Source organism: Nannospalax galili, unplaced genomic scaffold (assembly GCF_000622305.1).
Source record: "Nannospalax galili isolate Female #2095 unplaced genomic scaffold, S.galili_v1.0 scaffold127, whole genome shotgun sequence".
In the NCBI taxonomy this organism is placed as follows: Eukaryota; Metazoa; Chordata; class Mammalia; order Rodentia; family Spalacidae; genus Nannospalax; species Nannospalax galili.
Window position 1 is genome coordinate 4,537,079 of NW_008360326.1, and position 12,648 is coordinate 4,549,726.

Below are 12,648 nucleotides of genomic sequence, written 5' to 3' on the forward strand. Positions count from 1 at the left end.
TGGACCTCTGATGGTTCACATATATCAGCTCATACGAGTTTTTTCAAGATGAAAATGAGGTCTAGAGAGTGGAAGCCACTGACTACCCCCCATCTCAGAATCAGTGACTACTGATCCACAACTCAGGGCCGCTAATGGCAGCCCAGAATTTTTCCCTGCTCCAAGTTCACATGTCGCCTGGGTCCCTAAGTGTGTGGGAGACTGCAGAACTGGAGGGGGCACTGTAGGAGCCTAGGGTCTGAATTACATAGATGCCCCTCTCTCTAGATCCACAAGACTGGCAGCACCCTGTCCTATGACATCCACTACTGGATTGGCCAGGACTCATCCCAGGACGAGCAGGGGGCAGCTGCCATCTACACCACGCAGATGGACGACTTCCTGAAGGGCAAAGCTGTCCAACATCGGGAGGTCCAAGGCCACGAGAGCGAGACATTCCGGAGCTACTTCAAGCAGGGCCTTGTGTAGGGAGGGGTGCGCTAGACTGGGGAGGACATGGAGACTGGGCATCAGAGGTGGGGTGGGACATGGAGGCTGGGCTGAAAGACTGCGTTGAGAGAGACCCTGGCAGGTGACCTGGGCCTGCGGCTGTAAGGCCTCTGGAAGACTTGGGCTTTTGCTGTTTTTTCTCTACTTTTCTACTCCCCACCCTACTCTTGCCCTGACCTTGTCCTGGTGCTCTGAGAGTGCCTTGAGCTGACTTTCCCCTCAGGCCCTTCTAAAATTCTGTTTGTGACCTGTGAATCTCTATATCTCAGCTCTTATCTCCAAGTCCCAGAGAATTTACTGCCTGCCTGAGGCCCACAGACTGTCCTATCAAGCCCTGCCCCCTCAGGCTAACTGGCAGGTGGTGGGTCCCTCTTCTTTAAGCAGACCTTTCACAAACAGCCCAGACCTGGGGGCTTTTCTAGAAAAGCCTGAAGCTCTGGCCTCCTGGATTTCCTCATGGAAAAGCCTCCTGCTCAGGAGCTGAGTTGCTTCCGACTTGCAGGACAGAGCAGATCTCTCCAGTCAGTTCTAGTCCCACTACTCCCTTTTGCCTTACTCTCTTCTGCCCACACCACTGCAGGCCACCCTTTGGGCATTTGAGTGGCGCTTCTTCCTTCTTCCATCTCAGTGCCCTGTCCCCAAAGTCCTAGTCTTCTCCCCATTTCCTTCCCTCCAGATCACCATCTTTGTGGGCTCTTCTGCAGGGCAGGGGGCTAGTGCAAGGGGCAGGAGGACGTGCAAGGCAGGGTCAGATGCCAGAGCATGCCATAGGTCAACCAAGCCCTTGCAGAGCACTGACAGCAAGTGCTGCCTTAATGTTTAAACCCTAAGTACCTCATTCACTTCACCCTATCCCAGCTAGGGCCTCAGAGGGCTACAGGCAGCCCAGGAACTCTGCACACCTTCCTACCCAATGCCCTTGGGTCAACTCCTTTCTCTTCCCAGGATCCGGAAAGGGGGAGTAGCTTCTGGCATGAAGCATGTAGAGACCAACTCCTGCGATGTCCAGCGGCTGCTGCATGTCAAGGGCAAGAGGAACGTGGTGGCTGGAGAGGTAGGCAGGCCCTCTTGGGACACTGTCAGGGACTGAGTAGGGCTGAGGGAAGGGAAAGTGGCTGGAGGTGATGCTGATGGGTGAGCTGTGGACCCCTCTGTGCCCCTCAGGTGGAGGTGTCCTGGAAGAGTTTCAACAGAGGGGACGTCTTCCTGCTGGACCTCGGGAAACTTATCATCCAGTGGAATGGGCCAGATAGTAATCGCATGGAGAGACTTAGGGTAACCCTGATGGGGCTCCACATCCTTACTACACAGCCCTGCTCCACCTGTTTCTGTAGCCCCAGCATTCCTGCCCCCTAGTCAAACCTCTGCCATGACCATCCCCATTCCCCAAGACTCTCACTGCTTTGGACAGGACAATGTGTGAAGGTGGACATTAGTCTCCATGTACACAGAGAGGTATGCTGGTCTGTGGTGTGTGTGTGTGTGTGTGTGTGTGTGTGTGTGTGTGTGTGTGTATGTGTATGTGCATTTATGTGTGCTTATGACTAACTCCTAAAATGGATAATTCCCTCAATGTATCAGATCCCATGCCCAGTCTTGGGGAACCAGGGATGGATGAAGTGGGCAGAGCCTTGCCCTTGCTCTGGCCAAAAGCCAGCCAGTCAGGAAAGGAAGAACCAAAGGAATGATTATGGGAGGAGTGTGGCACTGGGCATGCAGGGAGGATTATGGGACCAGGTGGAGGTGAAGCAAAGGCCCTGGGGCAAGAAGGTGGCTGGTGGGGATCTACCAGTTAGCTTGGCAGGAACATGCACAGCAAGCTGCAGGTCTCACAGGCAGGATGTGTGGCCAGTAGGCTGTGAAAGAAGGTCAGCTTTTCTGCTTGGTGCACTCAGCTTTTGAAACTTACCTGATCTCTGAGTAGAAATGGGTTGGGGAGAGGAAAGGGCCTAGGCCAGCAACAGAGGTAGTAGGTGCCCAAACTCAGTCTGACAGGTGGAATCTGAACTTCCATATGTATGGGACTAGAGTGGACAGAACGAGGTGTGAGAATTACTCAAAGTGTTGTGCTTGAGAACTGTGGGGACCAGTGGAGGCCCCTTTCCTGAGATGGGCGAGGTCTCAGGGAGAAAACAGAGTACTTTTGGCTATCCTGAGATAGGGTTCCTTCTGGAAATCTGGATAAATTTGATGAAAGCTGAAAGATGGGCTGGAGACAAACACATGGGTGTTGCTATCCATATAGACTCTGGGACTACAGAGGGCCCATGAAAGGAGGAGGGCCTGGGGCTAAAAAGTCAGTGTGTATACATGTGTGTGTACATGAAAAACCTGTCCTGGAAATTGTGCCTGTGTGTGTGTGTGTGTGTGTGTGTGTGTGTGTGTGTGTGAGACTGTGCGTCTGAACCTACATGAGACTGAGCTTTGTGTGTGTGAATGGGTTTGTGCTGGTATGTATGTGCAAGTCTGTGTGTGCACTGTGTGTAAGTGTGCTTTGGGCATAGAGACTGAGTAAATATAGCTCTGTGATCTTTGGGGCTCAACTCTTGCACAAAACTTTGAAGGGAAACCACAAATTTCCAACAATGTCAAAACTAAAGGCCCAATGACACCATCCCCAAATGTCCTTACCCCTCACCTACCTATAAGAAGACCTGCCTCCCACCTGTTTCCTCACACATCTGAAAAGCTGAGTCCCTGACCCTTATAGATGCTATGGGGTGGAACTTGCCCAGCAGAGTTGAGGGTGGTGGATACTACCGTGTCTGATGCCAACTTTCATGGATCTCCTGGGACCTTCCTATAGGCCATGACTCTGGCCAAAGAGATCCGAGACCAGGAGCGGGGCGGTCGCACCCATGTGGGTGTGGTTGACGGAGAAAATGAAAAGGACTCCCCGCAGCTGATGGCAATTATGAACCACGTGCTGGGCCAGCGCAGGGAACTGAAGGCAGCAGTGCCTGACTCTGTGGTGGAACCCGCTGTCAAGGCTGCCCTCAAGCTGTACCAGTGAGTTCTGGACTGGAGTCTTCCTGGGCACTAAGGACTTTCTGAGGCAGGGTGCCCCAAGGAGACACCTCCTATTTATGCCTTGCTCTGTCCCACAGTGTGTCTGACTCAGAGGGAAAACTAGTGGTTAGGGAAGTCGCTACTCGACCACTTACACAGGACCTGCTTAGCCATGAGGTGAGAGGGTCTGGAGGACCTTACCCCTTTCCCAGACAGGGACACTTCCAGGGTGCTGGGACCTGTGTAAGGGGAAAATTGGCACAGTCCAGCCCCCGCCCCCAGCACCACAGGCTCACCTGGGTCTTTCTCTCTTGACTCCAGGACTGTTACATCTTGGACCAGGGAGGCATGAAGATCTTTGTGTGGAAGGGGAAGAATGCTAATGCCCAGGAGAGGAGTGGAGCCATGAACCAGGCCCTGGTAAGGACAGGGATCAGCAGGCAGCAACAAGGGGCTTGGACCACAGCATCAGGGAAAGCCCAGGGAAGATTCTGAGCATACAGGGCTGGAAGCTGAAGGGTCATCTCCTAGTCCCTTTCCCGGTTCTGCATTGCACGTAAGGGAGCCAACCACCACCAACCCTGGGCCTCCTCGGGATGAAGGCTGTCACCTTCCCATGCAGGAGCTTGGTTTAGAGAAGGGAAGGGCTGGTCTTTCTACAAAAGGATGGGTCAGGGCTAAGTCAGAGTTCAGGACTAAAGTCTGTTGGATTAGAAGTGAGCACTAAAATTATAATTGAGGTGTAGTCAAGATAGGGGTCAGGTTCAGCCTTGGAGTTGGGATCAGAGTTAGGTTTGGGGTCAGTATTATGTTCAGGTTTGAGACCAGAGTGAGGCTTGAAACCAGTGTTAGGTTTGAGGTGGTATCAGGTTTGACCTTGATTGGAATAGGTTAGTAAGGTTGTTTGGGATCAGCATTGGGCTTGAGGTTGTGTGTGTTCAGGTTTGGGGCCAGGTGTATCTGGTTGGAGTCAGGGCCAGGCTTTGGCTTGCAGAGGGGTGTGGAGACAAGAGGCAGGAGGAGATAGCCTCCAGTGGCCCCCCTTCTCTTCCCAGAACTTCATCAAAGCCAAGCAGTACCCACCGAGTACCCAGGTGGAGGTGCAGAATGATGGGGCCGAGTCACCCATCTTTCAGCAGCTCTTCCAGAAGTGGACAGTGCCCAACCGGACCTCTGGCCTGGGCAAAACCCACACCGTGGGCTCCGTGGGTGAGAGCCCAGTGGGGCTTCGGGGACAGCTGGCCTGCTTTCTGCCCCCCTTCCCTGATGCACCTGTTAAATGCCACAGTTTACCCTGGCTCTCAGCCTCCCTGGTGGGTGCAGGCCCCTGGGGAAAGAGAGTTGTCATCAAAATGGAGCTAGAAATGTCCTGTCTTCTATTTGGAATGTGGTTGGGCTCCCTGGGAACCAAACAACCCACTAGACTATATTTGCTGAAGGCAAGGTGTGTGCCAGACACCAGGGAGGAGAGTTCAAATGAAAGGATGGTGTAGAGCCCATCACCATGAACTCCCTGCCCAAGTGGGAGGCAAGGCCAGTGTCTGAAGTCTGAATGCTAAATAGAGCTTTGTTCTTGACCCTCTTGATCCTTGCTTGTTGCTAGTGACTTCTCTGGGAGGCACTGATGAAGCAGGTACCTTAGGGACATGGAAATGTGACTCTGTGTCATAGCTCTGCTATTCTCTGGGTGACCTTGTATAAACAGCTGCATTGTTCTGACCTCAGATTCTTCGTCTGTAAAGTGGGTCTAAGAGTGGCAGCCAGCACTTGGGGCTGTAGTAAGGACCTGGGACATCTCAGCTGGTGACAGTTGGTGTCCTGATCTCTCCAGCTAAGGTAGAGCAGGTGAAGTTTGATGCTATGTCCATGCATGTACAACCTGAACTGGCTGCCCAACAGAAGATGGTGGATGATGGGAGTGGGGAAGTGCAGGTGAGAGAGGGATGGGGCTGGGCTGGTGGGGAAGATGTGTGGAGCCCAGCCTAGACCTCACACAGGCCTGACTCTGCTCCCAGGTGTGGCGTATCGAGGACTTAGAGCTGGTACCTGTGGAGTCCAAATGGCTGGGCCACTTCTATGGAGGTGACTGCTACCTGCTGCTCTACACCTATCTCATTGGCGAGAAGCAACACTACCTGCTGTATATCTGGCAGGTAAGGCCCTGCACAGAACCACCTGGAACACAGTTGGCTCAGCTTTCCCTCCCCAATCCCTGCCATTACCTGTAGGTTGAATACTCCTGGAGATGGGGAGCTCACTCCCTCCAGAGATAGCTCTTTCTGTCTTGGGTGGCTTTGGCTCTGAGATTGCTTCCAAAGGGTGTCCCTTTCCTTTTGGTTCTGAGTCTCCCTTCCAATTCCCATTACCATCTGCATATTCCTGTCACTGGCTCTGCCTAGGGACTCTGTCAGATGCCCAAGTATGGAAATAAGTTGTGTGGTAGTTCTCTGAGGAGGGAACAGGAAGGAGCAGAGGCTGTTTGGAGTCCGGGCTGGAGTTGAAGTGAGCCAGAGCTGGGCTAGGAAAGGTTCATGTTTGGGGCTGGGGTCAGAATCACAATCTGTTGGGCCTGGGCTTTGGCTCTGTTCAGGGTGGGCTTTGTGGGTCCAACCAGGTCAGAATTGAGGATGAGGGTATACCTCTTTTGGTAGAGTGCTTTTCTAACATGCACAAAGCCCTGGGTTCAATCCCCAGCACTGCATTAAGCTGGTGTGGTAACAAACACCTGTAATCCCAGCACTCAGGTAGTAGGGGAAGAAGGATCAGCAATTCAAGGTCATCCTTAACTATATAGCAAGTTCCAGGCCAGGCTGGAATACATGAGACCCTGTCTTAAAAAATTGGGGGAGTTGGAGAGATGGCTCAGCTATTAAGAGAGCTTGCTGCTCTGCTGCTCTTTCAGAGGACCCAAGTTCAATTCCCAGCACCCACATTGGATGACTCATAACTACCTATAACTCCAGCTCCAGGGGATCTGACACTCTCTTCTGGCCGTCTCAGGCAACAGCATACATTTGGCATATACACACATAGGCATATACACATAAACATTAATTTTTTAAAAAAAATTAGAAGCTAGGGCTGGAGAGATGGCTCAGCAGTTAAGAACACTGACTGTTCTTGCAGAAGACCCGGGTTTGAATCCCAGCATCCACATGGCAGCTAACAACTGTCCGTAACTCCTGTTCCAGGGGATCCGACAACCTCTTCTGTCCTCCGCAGGCATTCCATGACAGGGGTGCACTTACCTATGCACAGGCAATACACACATACACATAAAATAAAAATAATAAAGGTCGGGTGTGGTAGCGCACACCTTTAATCCCAGCACTCAGGAGGCAGAGGCAAGTGGATCTCTGTGAGTTCAAGGCCAGCCTGATCTACCTAGTGAGTTCCAGGACAGCTGGAGCTACAGGGAGACCCTGTCTCAAAAAGACCTAAATAAATAAATAAATAAATAAATAAATAAAATATTTAAAAAATTAGAAGTTGGCATGGTGTTGCATACCTTTAATTCCAGCACCTGGGTGGTAGAGGCAGTGGATATCTGTGAGATTGAGGCCAGCTTGGTCTACATATTGAGTTCCAGGTCAGCTGGGGCTACAGGGAGACAGTCTCAAAATAAACAAACAAACAAACATACAAACAAACAATTAGGAACCCTTTTGCTTTTGAAGAGGAATGTTTGGTTTCCAGCACTCACGTGATAGCTCACATCTGTTTATAACTCCAGTTCCAGGGGATCCCATACCTTCTGTCTCTGTAGGCAAGTGGCATGCACGTGGTACACATACATACATGCAAGCAAAGCACTCATACACTTAAGATAAAAATAAATTTTTAAAAAAAATTGGGGATATAATGTAGTGGAGGCAGAGGATGGGGTCAAACTCAGGGTCCCACCCTTCCTTCCTGCTCATCCCCAGGGCAGCCAGGCCAGCCAGGATGAAATTGCAGCCTCAGCCTACCAAGCTGTCATACTGGACCAGAAATACAACGATGAACCAGTGCAGATCCGGGTCTCAATGGGCAAGGAGCCGCCTCACCTCATGTCTATCTTCAAGGGGCACATGGTGGTTTACCAGGTATGACTGCTCAACCGAGGCAGTGGGCATCCAGGAGACAGGGAAGGGATGTGGGATGGGCATGAGGTTAGGATGAAGCTCATTCGTCATTGAACAGGATCTTTTTGAGGGTCTTTCATGTGTAGATCTAGTGACAGAAACCAGCATGTTTGCTTTAGAAATATAGGGAAGGCCCGGCATGGTGATGTACACCTTTAATCTCAACAGAGGCAGAGTCAGGTGGATCTCTATGAGATCAAGGCCCCAGCCTGGTCTACATAGTGAGTTCCAGGCCAGCTGGGGCTACAAGGAGACCCTGTCTCAAGAAACAAACAAAAAATGTGAATGTAGGGAAGGAGCCCTCATTGTGTGCAAATGTTGTTGTCCAGCTTCCACATCCAACTCCTTGATCTCTGCTATGTGAAAAAGGGTTTTTTTTTCCTGGGGTGGGTATAATAGTTGCTGCACCTGGCTGATGAAATAAACTAGACATCTCCTGCTGCAGCTGTTTAAGCAATAATCTGTTTACAGTGTACCTTCTAAGTACACAGTTTTTTGTAATTCAGCAAGCCAGGCGAGACATGGCAGACCAATACTGCTTACAGCCTTACTGGCCAAGGACAATCATGCAGTTGTATCTGAGTAGTGAACTCCCGGCCTGAAGCACAGTGTGGTTAAATGCCAGAGATGAAAGTTGAGTTCAAAGGGAGGCATGAATATAGTAAACTGGGAGTAGGCGTAGAGTTCATGGTGGGAAGAAATTCTGAGAAGGTCTAGACATTTGGGGCAAAGCTAGAGAGCTTTGTAGAGGTAAAATGAGGGCTTGCGATGCAGGGGGCACAGCAAGGCCCAGGACAGTGGGGGGTGGGGGAGAAACACAAAGCTAATTTGTGTCTCCATCTTGAATCTCATCGGGCCTTTGTCAAGGCTCATCAGAAGAGTTGGGTTTTATCTGAAAACAGCGTAGTGCCACTGAAAGCTTTTGAGGAGCAGAGAGCCAAGATCGAAGCAGAAGCTTCTGGATCAGTTCCCCAACCTTCCTCCTCTCTGGGTGCTCATTATGTGATTGCATTCTCGTCACTCCTGCCCGTCTCCCTGCCTTCCCCTACACCTGCAGGGAGGCACCTCCCGAGCTAACAACACAGAGCCTGTGCCCTCCACGAGGTTGTTCCAGGTCCGGGGAACTAGTGCCAACAACACCAAGGCGTTTGAGGTCACAGCCCGGGCAACCTCCCTCAACTCCAATGATGTCTTCATCCTCAAGACCCCATCCTGCTGCTACCTATGGTGTGGGAAGGTGTGCGAGGGGCTAGAGACATCCCTTCCCCAGTGGGTCCTGGGAACTCCTCAGGCTCAGAGCAGACTGGGCAGGCTGGGAGACCCTGGGCTAACAAGGTCCAACTCATGGGTCCCCAGCTGCCTGTTCTTGTCTCTGTGTGCTATTCTCAGAGTCTCTGTCTCTGTTAGCATCTGCCTATTTTGTTCCCTTTACATTGGGCATCCCTTGCCTGCTCAGTACTGCTCTGTCTCTACTCTTTCCCCTACCCTTGCCTATCCAGGCCTCTCTCTTATTCTCCCTTCCTCTGAGCAGGGTACATCCCTCATCTCTGTTATTCTTTGGGCTGTTAAGGATGAAGGAGAAGGAAGAACAGTCCCTGAGTGGGCTGTGTGCCTGGAGTCTGGTTCAGACCCCAGAGCACTGGAAGAATGCAGCAGGAGGGTGGGGGATGGTACTGGGGGTGGTCTCCCCAGCAAGGCTCACCTTCTCATTTCCTCAGGGTTGTAGCGGGGATGAGCGGGAGATGGCTAAGATGGTTGCTGACACAATCTCACGGACGGAGAAGCAAGTGGTGGTGGAGGGGCAGGAACCAGCCAACTTCTGGATGGCCCTGGGTGGGAAGGCACCCTATGCCAACAGCAAGAGGTGATGTCCTAGCATCTCCCCCACCCCACAGCCCTCAGCAGGTGCAGTCTGGGGACTCTGTCCCAGGCTCCCTGATGAGTAAGGGATAGATTTGCCCTTGGAGCTTCTGGGCATGGGGAATATTTGTGCTGTTTACCATGGGATGCTCACCATGGGATGCTTAGGGCTGGGAGGGGGCGTTTCCCTGGAAAAAGGGGTTCACAGGAGCAGTTCAGCCTTTAGGAAGAAAGTGCTAGAGTGCAGCCCTGCCCTTAGGGTCTGACATAGGCCCTCTTTCAAGTGTTCCTTCCTAAAGAATATGCACTTTTTTTTATGACTCAGCTGAAAAGCAAAAGGGCATGTGCTGCTGTGACAGCAGGAGGGATAGAGAAGGAAGCAGGAAGAACTTTCCCTAGGGCCATGGAGGGGCCTCTGGAAGGCATGCCTCGAAAAGCAGTGGGAATTTGCCCCTTGGAGCACTGTTGGGATGGGAGCAGACTCTTCTGTCATCATAAGAGGGAGCATTTTGCGAGAGGATGGTCCTTCCTTGGAAGGGTCCTTTAGAGTTCTGTGTGGTCAAGTCCCTATCCCACACCCGTCAGCACCATCTTCTGTCCTCTCTGCAGACTACAGGAGGAAAACCAAGTCATCACCCCTCGGCTCTTTGAGTGCTCCAACCAGACTGGGCGCTTTATGGCTACTGAGATCTTTGACTTCAATCAGGATGACCTGGAGGAGGAAGATGTGTTCCTATTGGATGTCTGGGACCAGGTAGGATAGGAGACTGGGGGACCACCTTTCTTAACTTGATCCCCAGTACCAAGAGGCTCCAAAGGCTTCAGGGTAGGGAAACATCAGGGTTTGAGGCCCTCCATTCTTCCTCTTTATGAAAAAAAAGGGAAGAGAGGGATGTGCCACAAGGGGATGCTGGGCATCAGGGATAAACCTGTGGGCCAGGGGTAAGTAGTAGGCATGGAGGACTGACAGGCCATGGGCTCTCCACAGGTCTTCTTCTGGATAGGGACGCATGCCAACGAGGAGGAGAAGAAGGCTGCTGCCACCACTGTGCAGGAATACCTCAAAACCCACCCTGGCAACCGTGACCCCCAGACTCCTATCATCATAGTGAAGCAGGGACATGAGCCCCCCACTTTTACAGGCTGGTTCCTGGCTTGGGATCCCTTCAAGTGGAGTGTGAGTGGCCGTAGCCCAGCCAGTCATCATGGCTCAGCACACCTTCTTCCATGGGGCCTTTTTCAGAGTGCATCACTGAGGGAGGCCTGGCCTGACTCCCACTGGCCTTTTTCTTCCTTTGGGATTTTATAGAAATCGTTTGAGGTGCTTAAAATAAGAAGTCAGTTGCTGTAAGGTCATTAAATCCCCTGGGGAGGGAGAGGGAAGGAAGTCTAAAAAACCAGTATTGGCCAAGCATGGTGGTAAATGCTTATGATCCCAGCACTTGGGAGGCAGAGGCAGGAGAAACAGCTACATGAAAAGTTGGGGGCTAGCCTGGATTAGTTCAGACCCTGTCTTAATAAAAATCCACCAACAAAGCAAAACACCTAATGTTGGTGAGCACGGTGGATAGTGCATACTTGTGTTCCCAGCACTTGGAAATTAGGAGAATTTCAAGTTCAAGGCCAGCCCAGACTACACAACAAATTATCAAAGGCTGAGGGTCTAGCATACACAGGTCCTGGGCTTGATCCCTAGCACTGTAAAAACAAACATAGCCACAGACACAGACACAAAGATAAAGCTAACTCTACAGTGTCTTGTTTTAGTGCTATACAAAGCTGTCAGAGATGGGTTAGAATTAAAATTCAAGACTTGGTTCTTAGTCAGGCGTGGTAGTGCATGCCTTTAATCCCAGCAGAGGCAGGCAGATCTTTTGTCAAGTTCCAGGCCACCTGGGGCTACAGGGAGACTCTGTCTCAAAATACAAGGCCACTAGGCATAGGCATAGTGGCACATGCGAGTCCCAGCATTTGGGAGGCAGAGGCAGGTGGATCTCTGAGTTCAAAGCCAGCCTGGTCTACATAGTGAGTTCCAGGCTAGCTGGGGCTACAGAGAGATCCTGTCTCAAAAAAAGAAAGCTCAAGTTTTTTGTTTTTGTTTTTTTTTCCAGGAAGAAGGAAGGCTCAGGTATAGTGAAGGCTGATCTTGTGGCTCTGGGTGCTCTAAATTGGCAAAACAGATGAGTTTAGGAACAGAGAGCCTAATTTCCTCAAATATGCTTTCCTTTTTAAAAAATATTTTATGTGTATAAGTGTATTGCCTGCATGTATGTGAGTGCACCTGTGTTGTGCGATGCCGAGGGGGTCAGAAGAGGGCTTTGGATTCCCCTGGAACTGGAGTTAAGGTTCATAGCTGCCATGTGGGTGCTGGGAATCGAACCAGGGTTCTCTGCAAGAGCAGTCAGTGCTCTTAATGGCTGAGCCATCTGTCCAGCCCCTTCCTTCTTTTCTTTTGACTCTAGTTGATAGGCTGCTTCATCTTTAGGATGGATTCAGCAATTTTTTTTTTTATTCTTATGTGTACATGGCATGCATATGGAGAGCAGAGGTTGATGTTGGGTGTTTTCCTTGAACACTCTCCGTTTTATTTACTGAGGCAGGGTCTCTTACTGAACACAGAACTCAGACTCATCTAGTCTTCCTAGCCAGCTTGCCTCTGGGATCCTGTCTCTGTCTCCTTCGAGGCTGGATTACAGTCAGGCTGTCACACCTGCCCAGCTTTTTATGTGGGAGTTGGTGAACTGAATTCTAGTCCTCATGCTTGGGAGGCAAGCATCTTATTTACTGAACCATCTCTCAGGATTAAGCAAATCTTAAGCAGCAATGTGGATGCTAGACGTCACAGTTACTTCATTCCCCCAACTCAGTCCAGACAGGCCCATCCCTCACAAGTCTGTACTTCTCTCTCAGCCTCATTCATTCAGTTATCCATCCATTCATTTATTCAGCACAATTCCCTGAGGGAGCTCTGATGTGTCATGCTGAGTGCCAAGCTTGGGGGCTATGGAGAAGGCTCCTCAAGCTTCAGCTCCCTTCTTTGTTCTGTGCTGGGGCTCCTCCCAAGTGGCCCAGGACCACTGAACTTCCCAAAGCCCACCTCGCATAGGCAGGCTGTCAGCAATGCCTGTTTAAACAGGCCTCCACAAGGAGTCAGGGAAGATGGTAT

The 12,648-nt window shown here is 51.0% G+C and overlaps 1 protein-coding gene across 1 annotated transcript in view; it reads left to right on the forward strand.

Annotated features, from left to right (window-relative positions):
• Window positions 1-12,648, forward strand: part of Vil1 (villin 1) — a 30,620-nt gene that overhangs the window by 10,564 nt on the left and 7,408 nt on the right. The window contains exons 4-17 of the mRNA XM_008825712.2: window positions 268-464; window positions 1,435-1,543; window positions 1,654-1,764; window positions 3,296-3,498; window positions 3,597-3,675; window positions 3,820-3,918; window positions 4,554-4,707; window positions 5,330-5,430; window positions 5,514-5,651; window positions 7,425-7,583; window positions 8,680-8,859; window positions 9,341-9,486; window positions 10,092-10,236; window positions 10,471-10,659. Of these exons, the coding sequence (XP_008823934.1) occupies window positions 268-464; window positions 1,435-1,543; window positions 1,654-1,764; window positions 3,296-3,498; window positions 3,597-3,675; window positions 3,820-3,918; window positions 4,554-4,707; window positions 5,330-5,430; window positions 5,514-5,651; window positions 7,425-7,583; window positions 8,680-8,859; window positions 9,341-9,486; window positions 10,092-10,236; window positions 10,471-10,659 (2,010 nt within the window). The remainder of the gene's footprint in view (window positions 1-267; window positions 465-1,434; window positions 1,544-1,653; window positions 1,765-3,295; window positions 3,499-3,596; window positions 3,676-3,819; window positions 3,919-4,553; window positions 4,708-5,329; window positions 5,431-5,513; window positions 5,652-7,424; window positions 7,584-8,679; window positions 8,860-9,340; window positions 9,487-10,091; window positions 10,237-10,470; window positions 10,660-12,648) is intronic.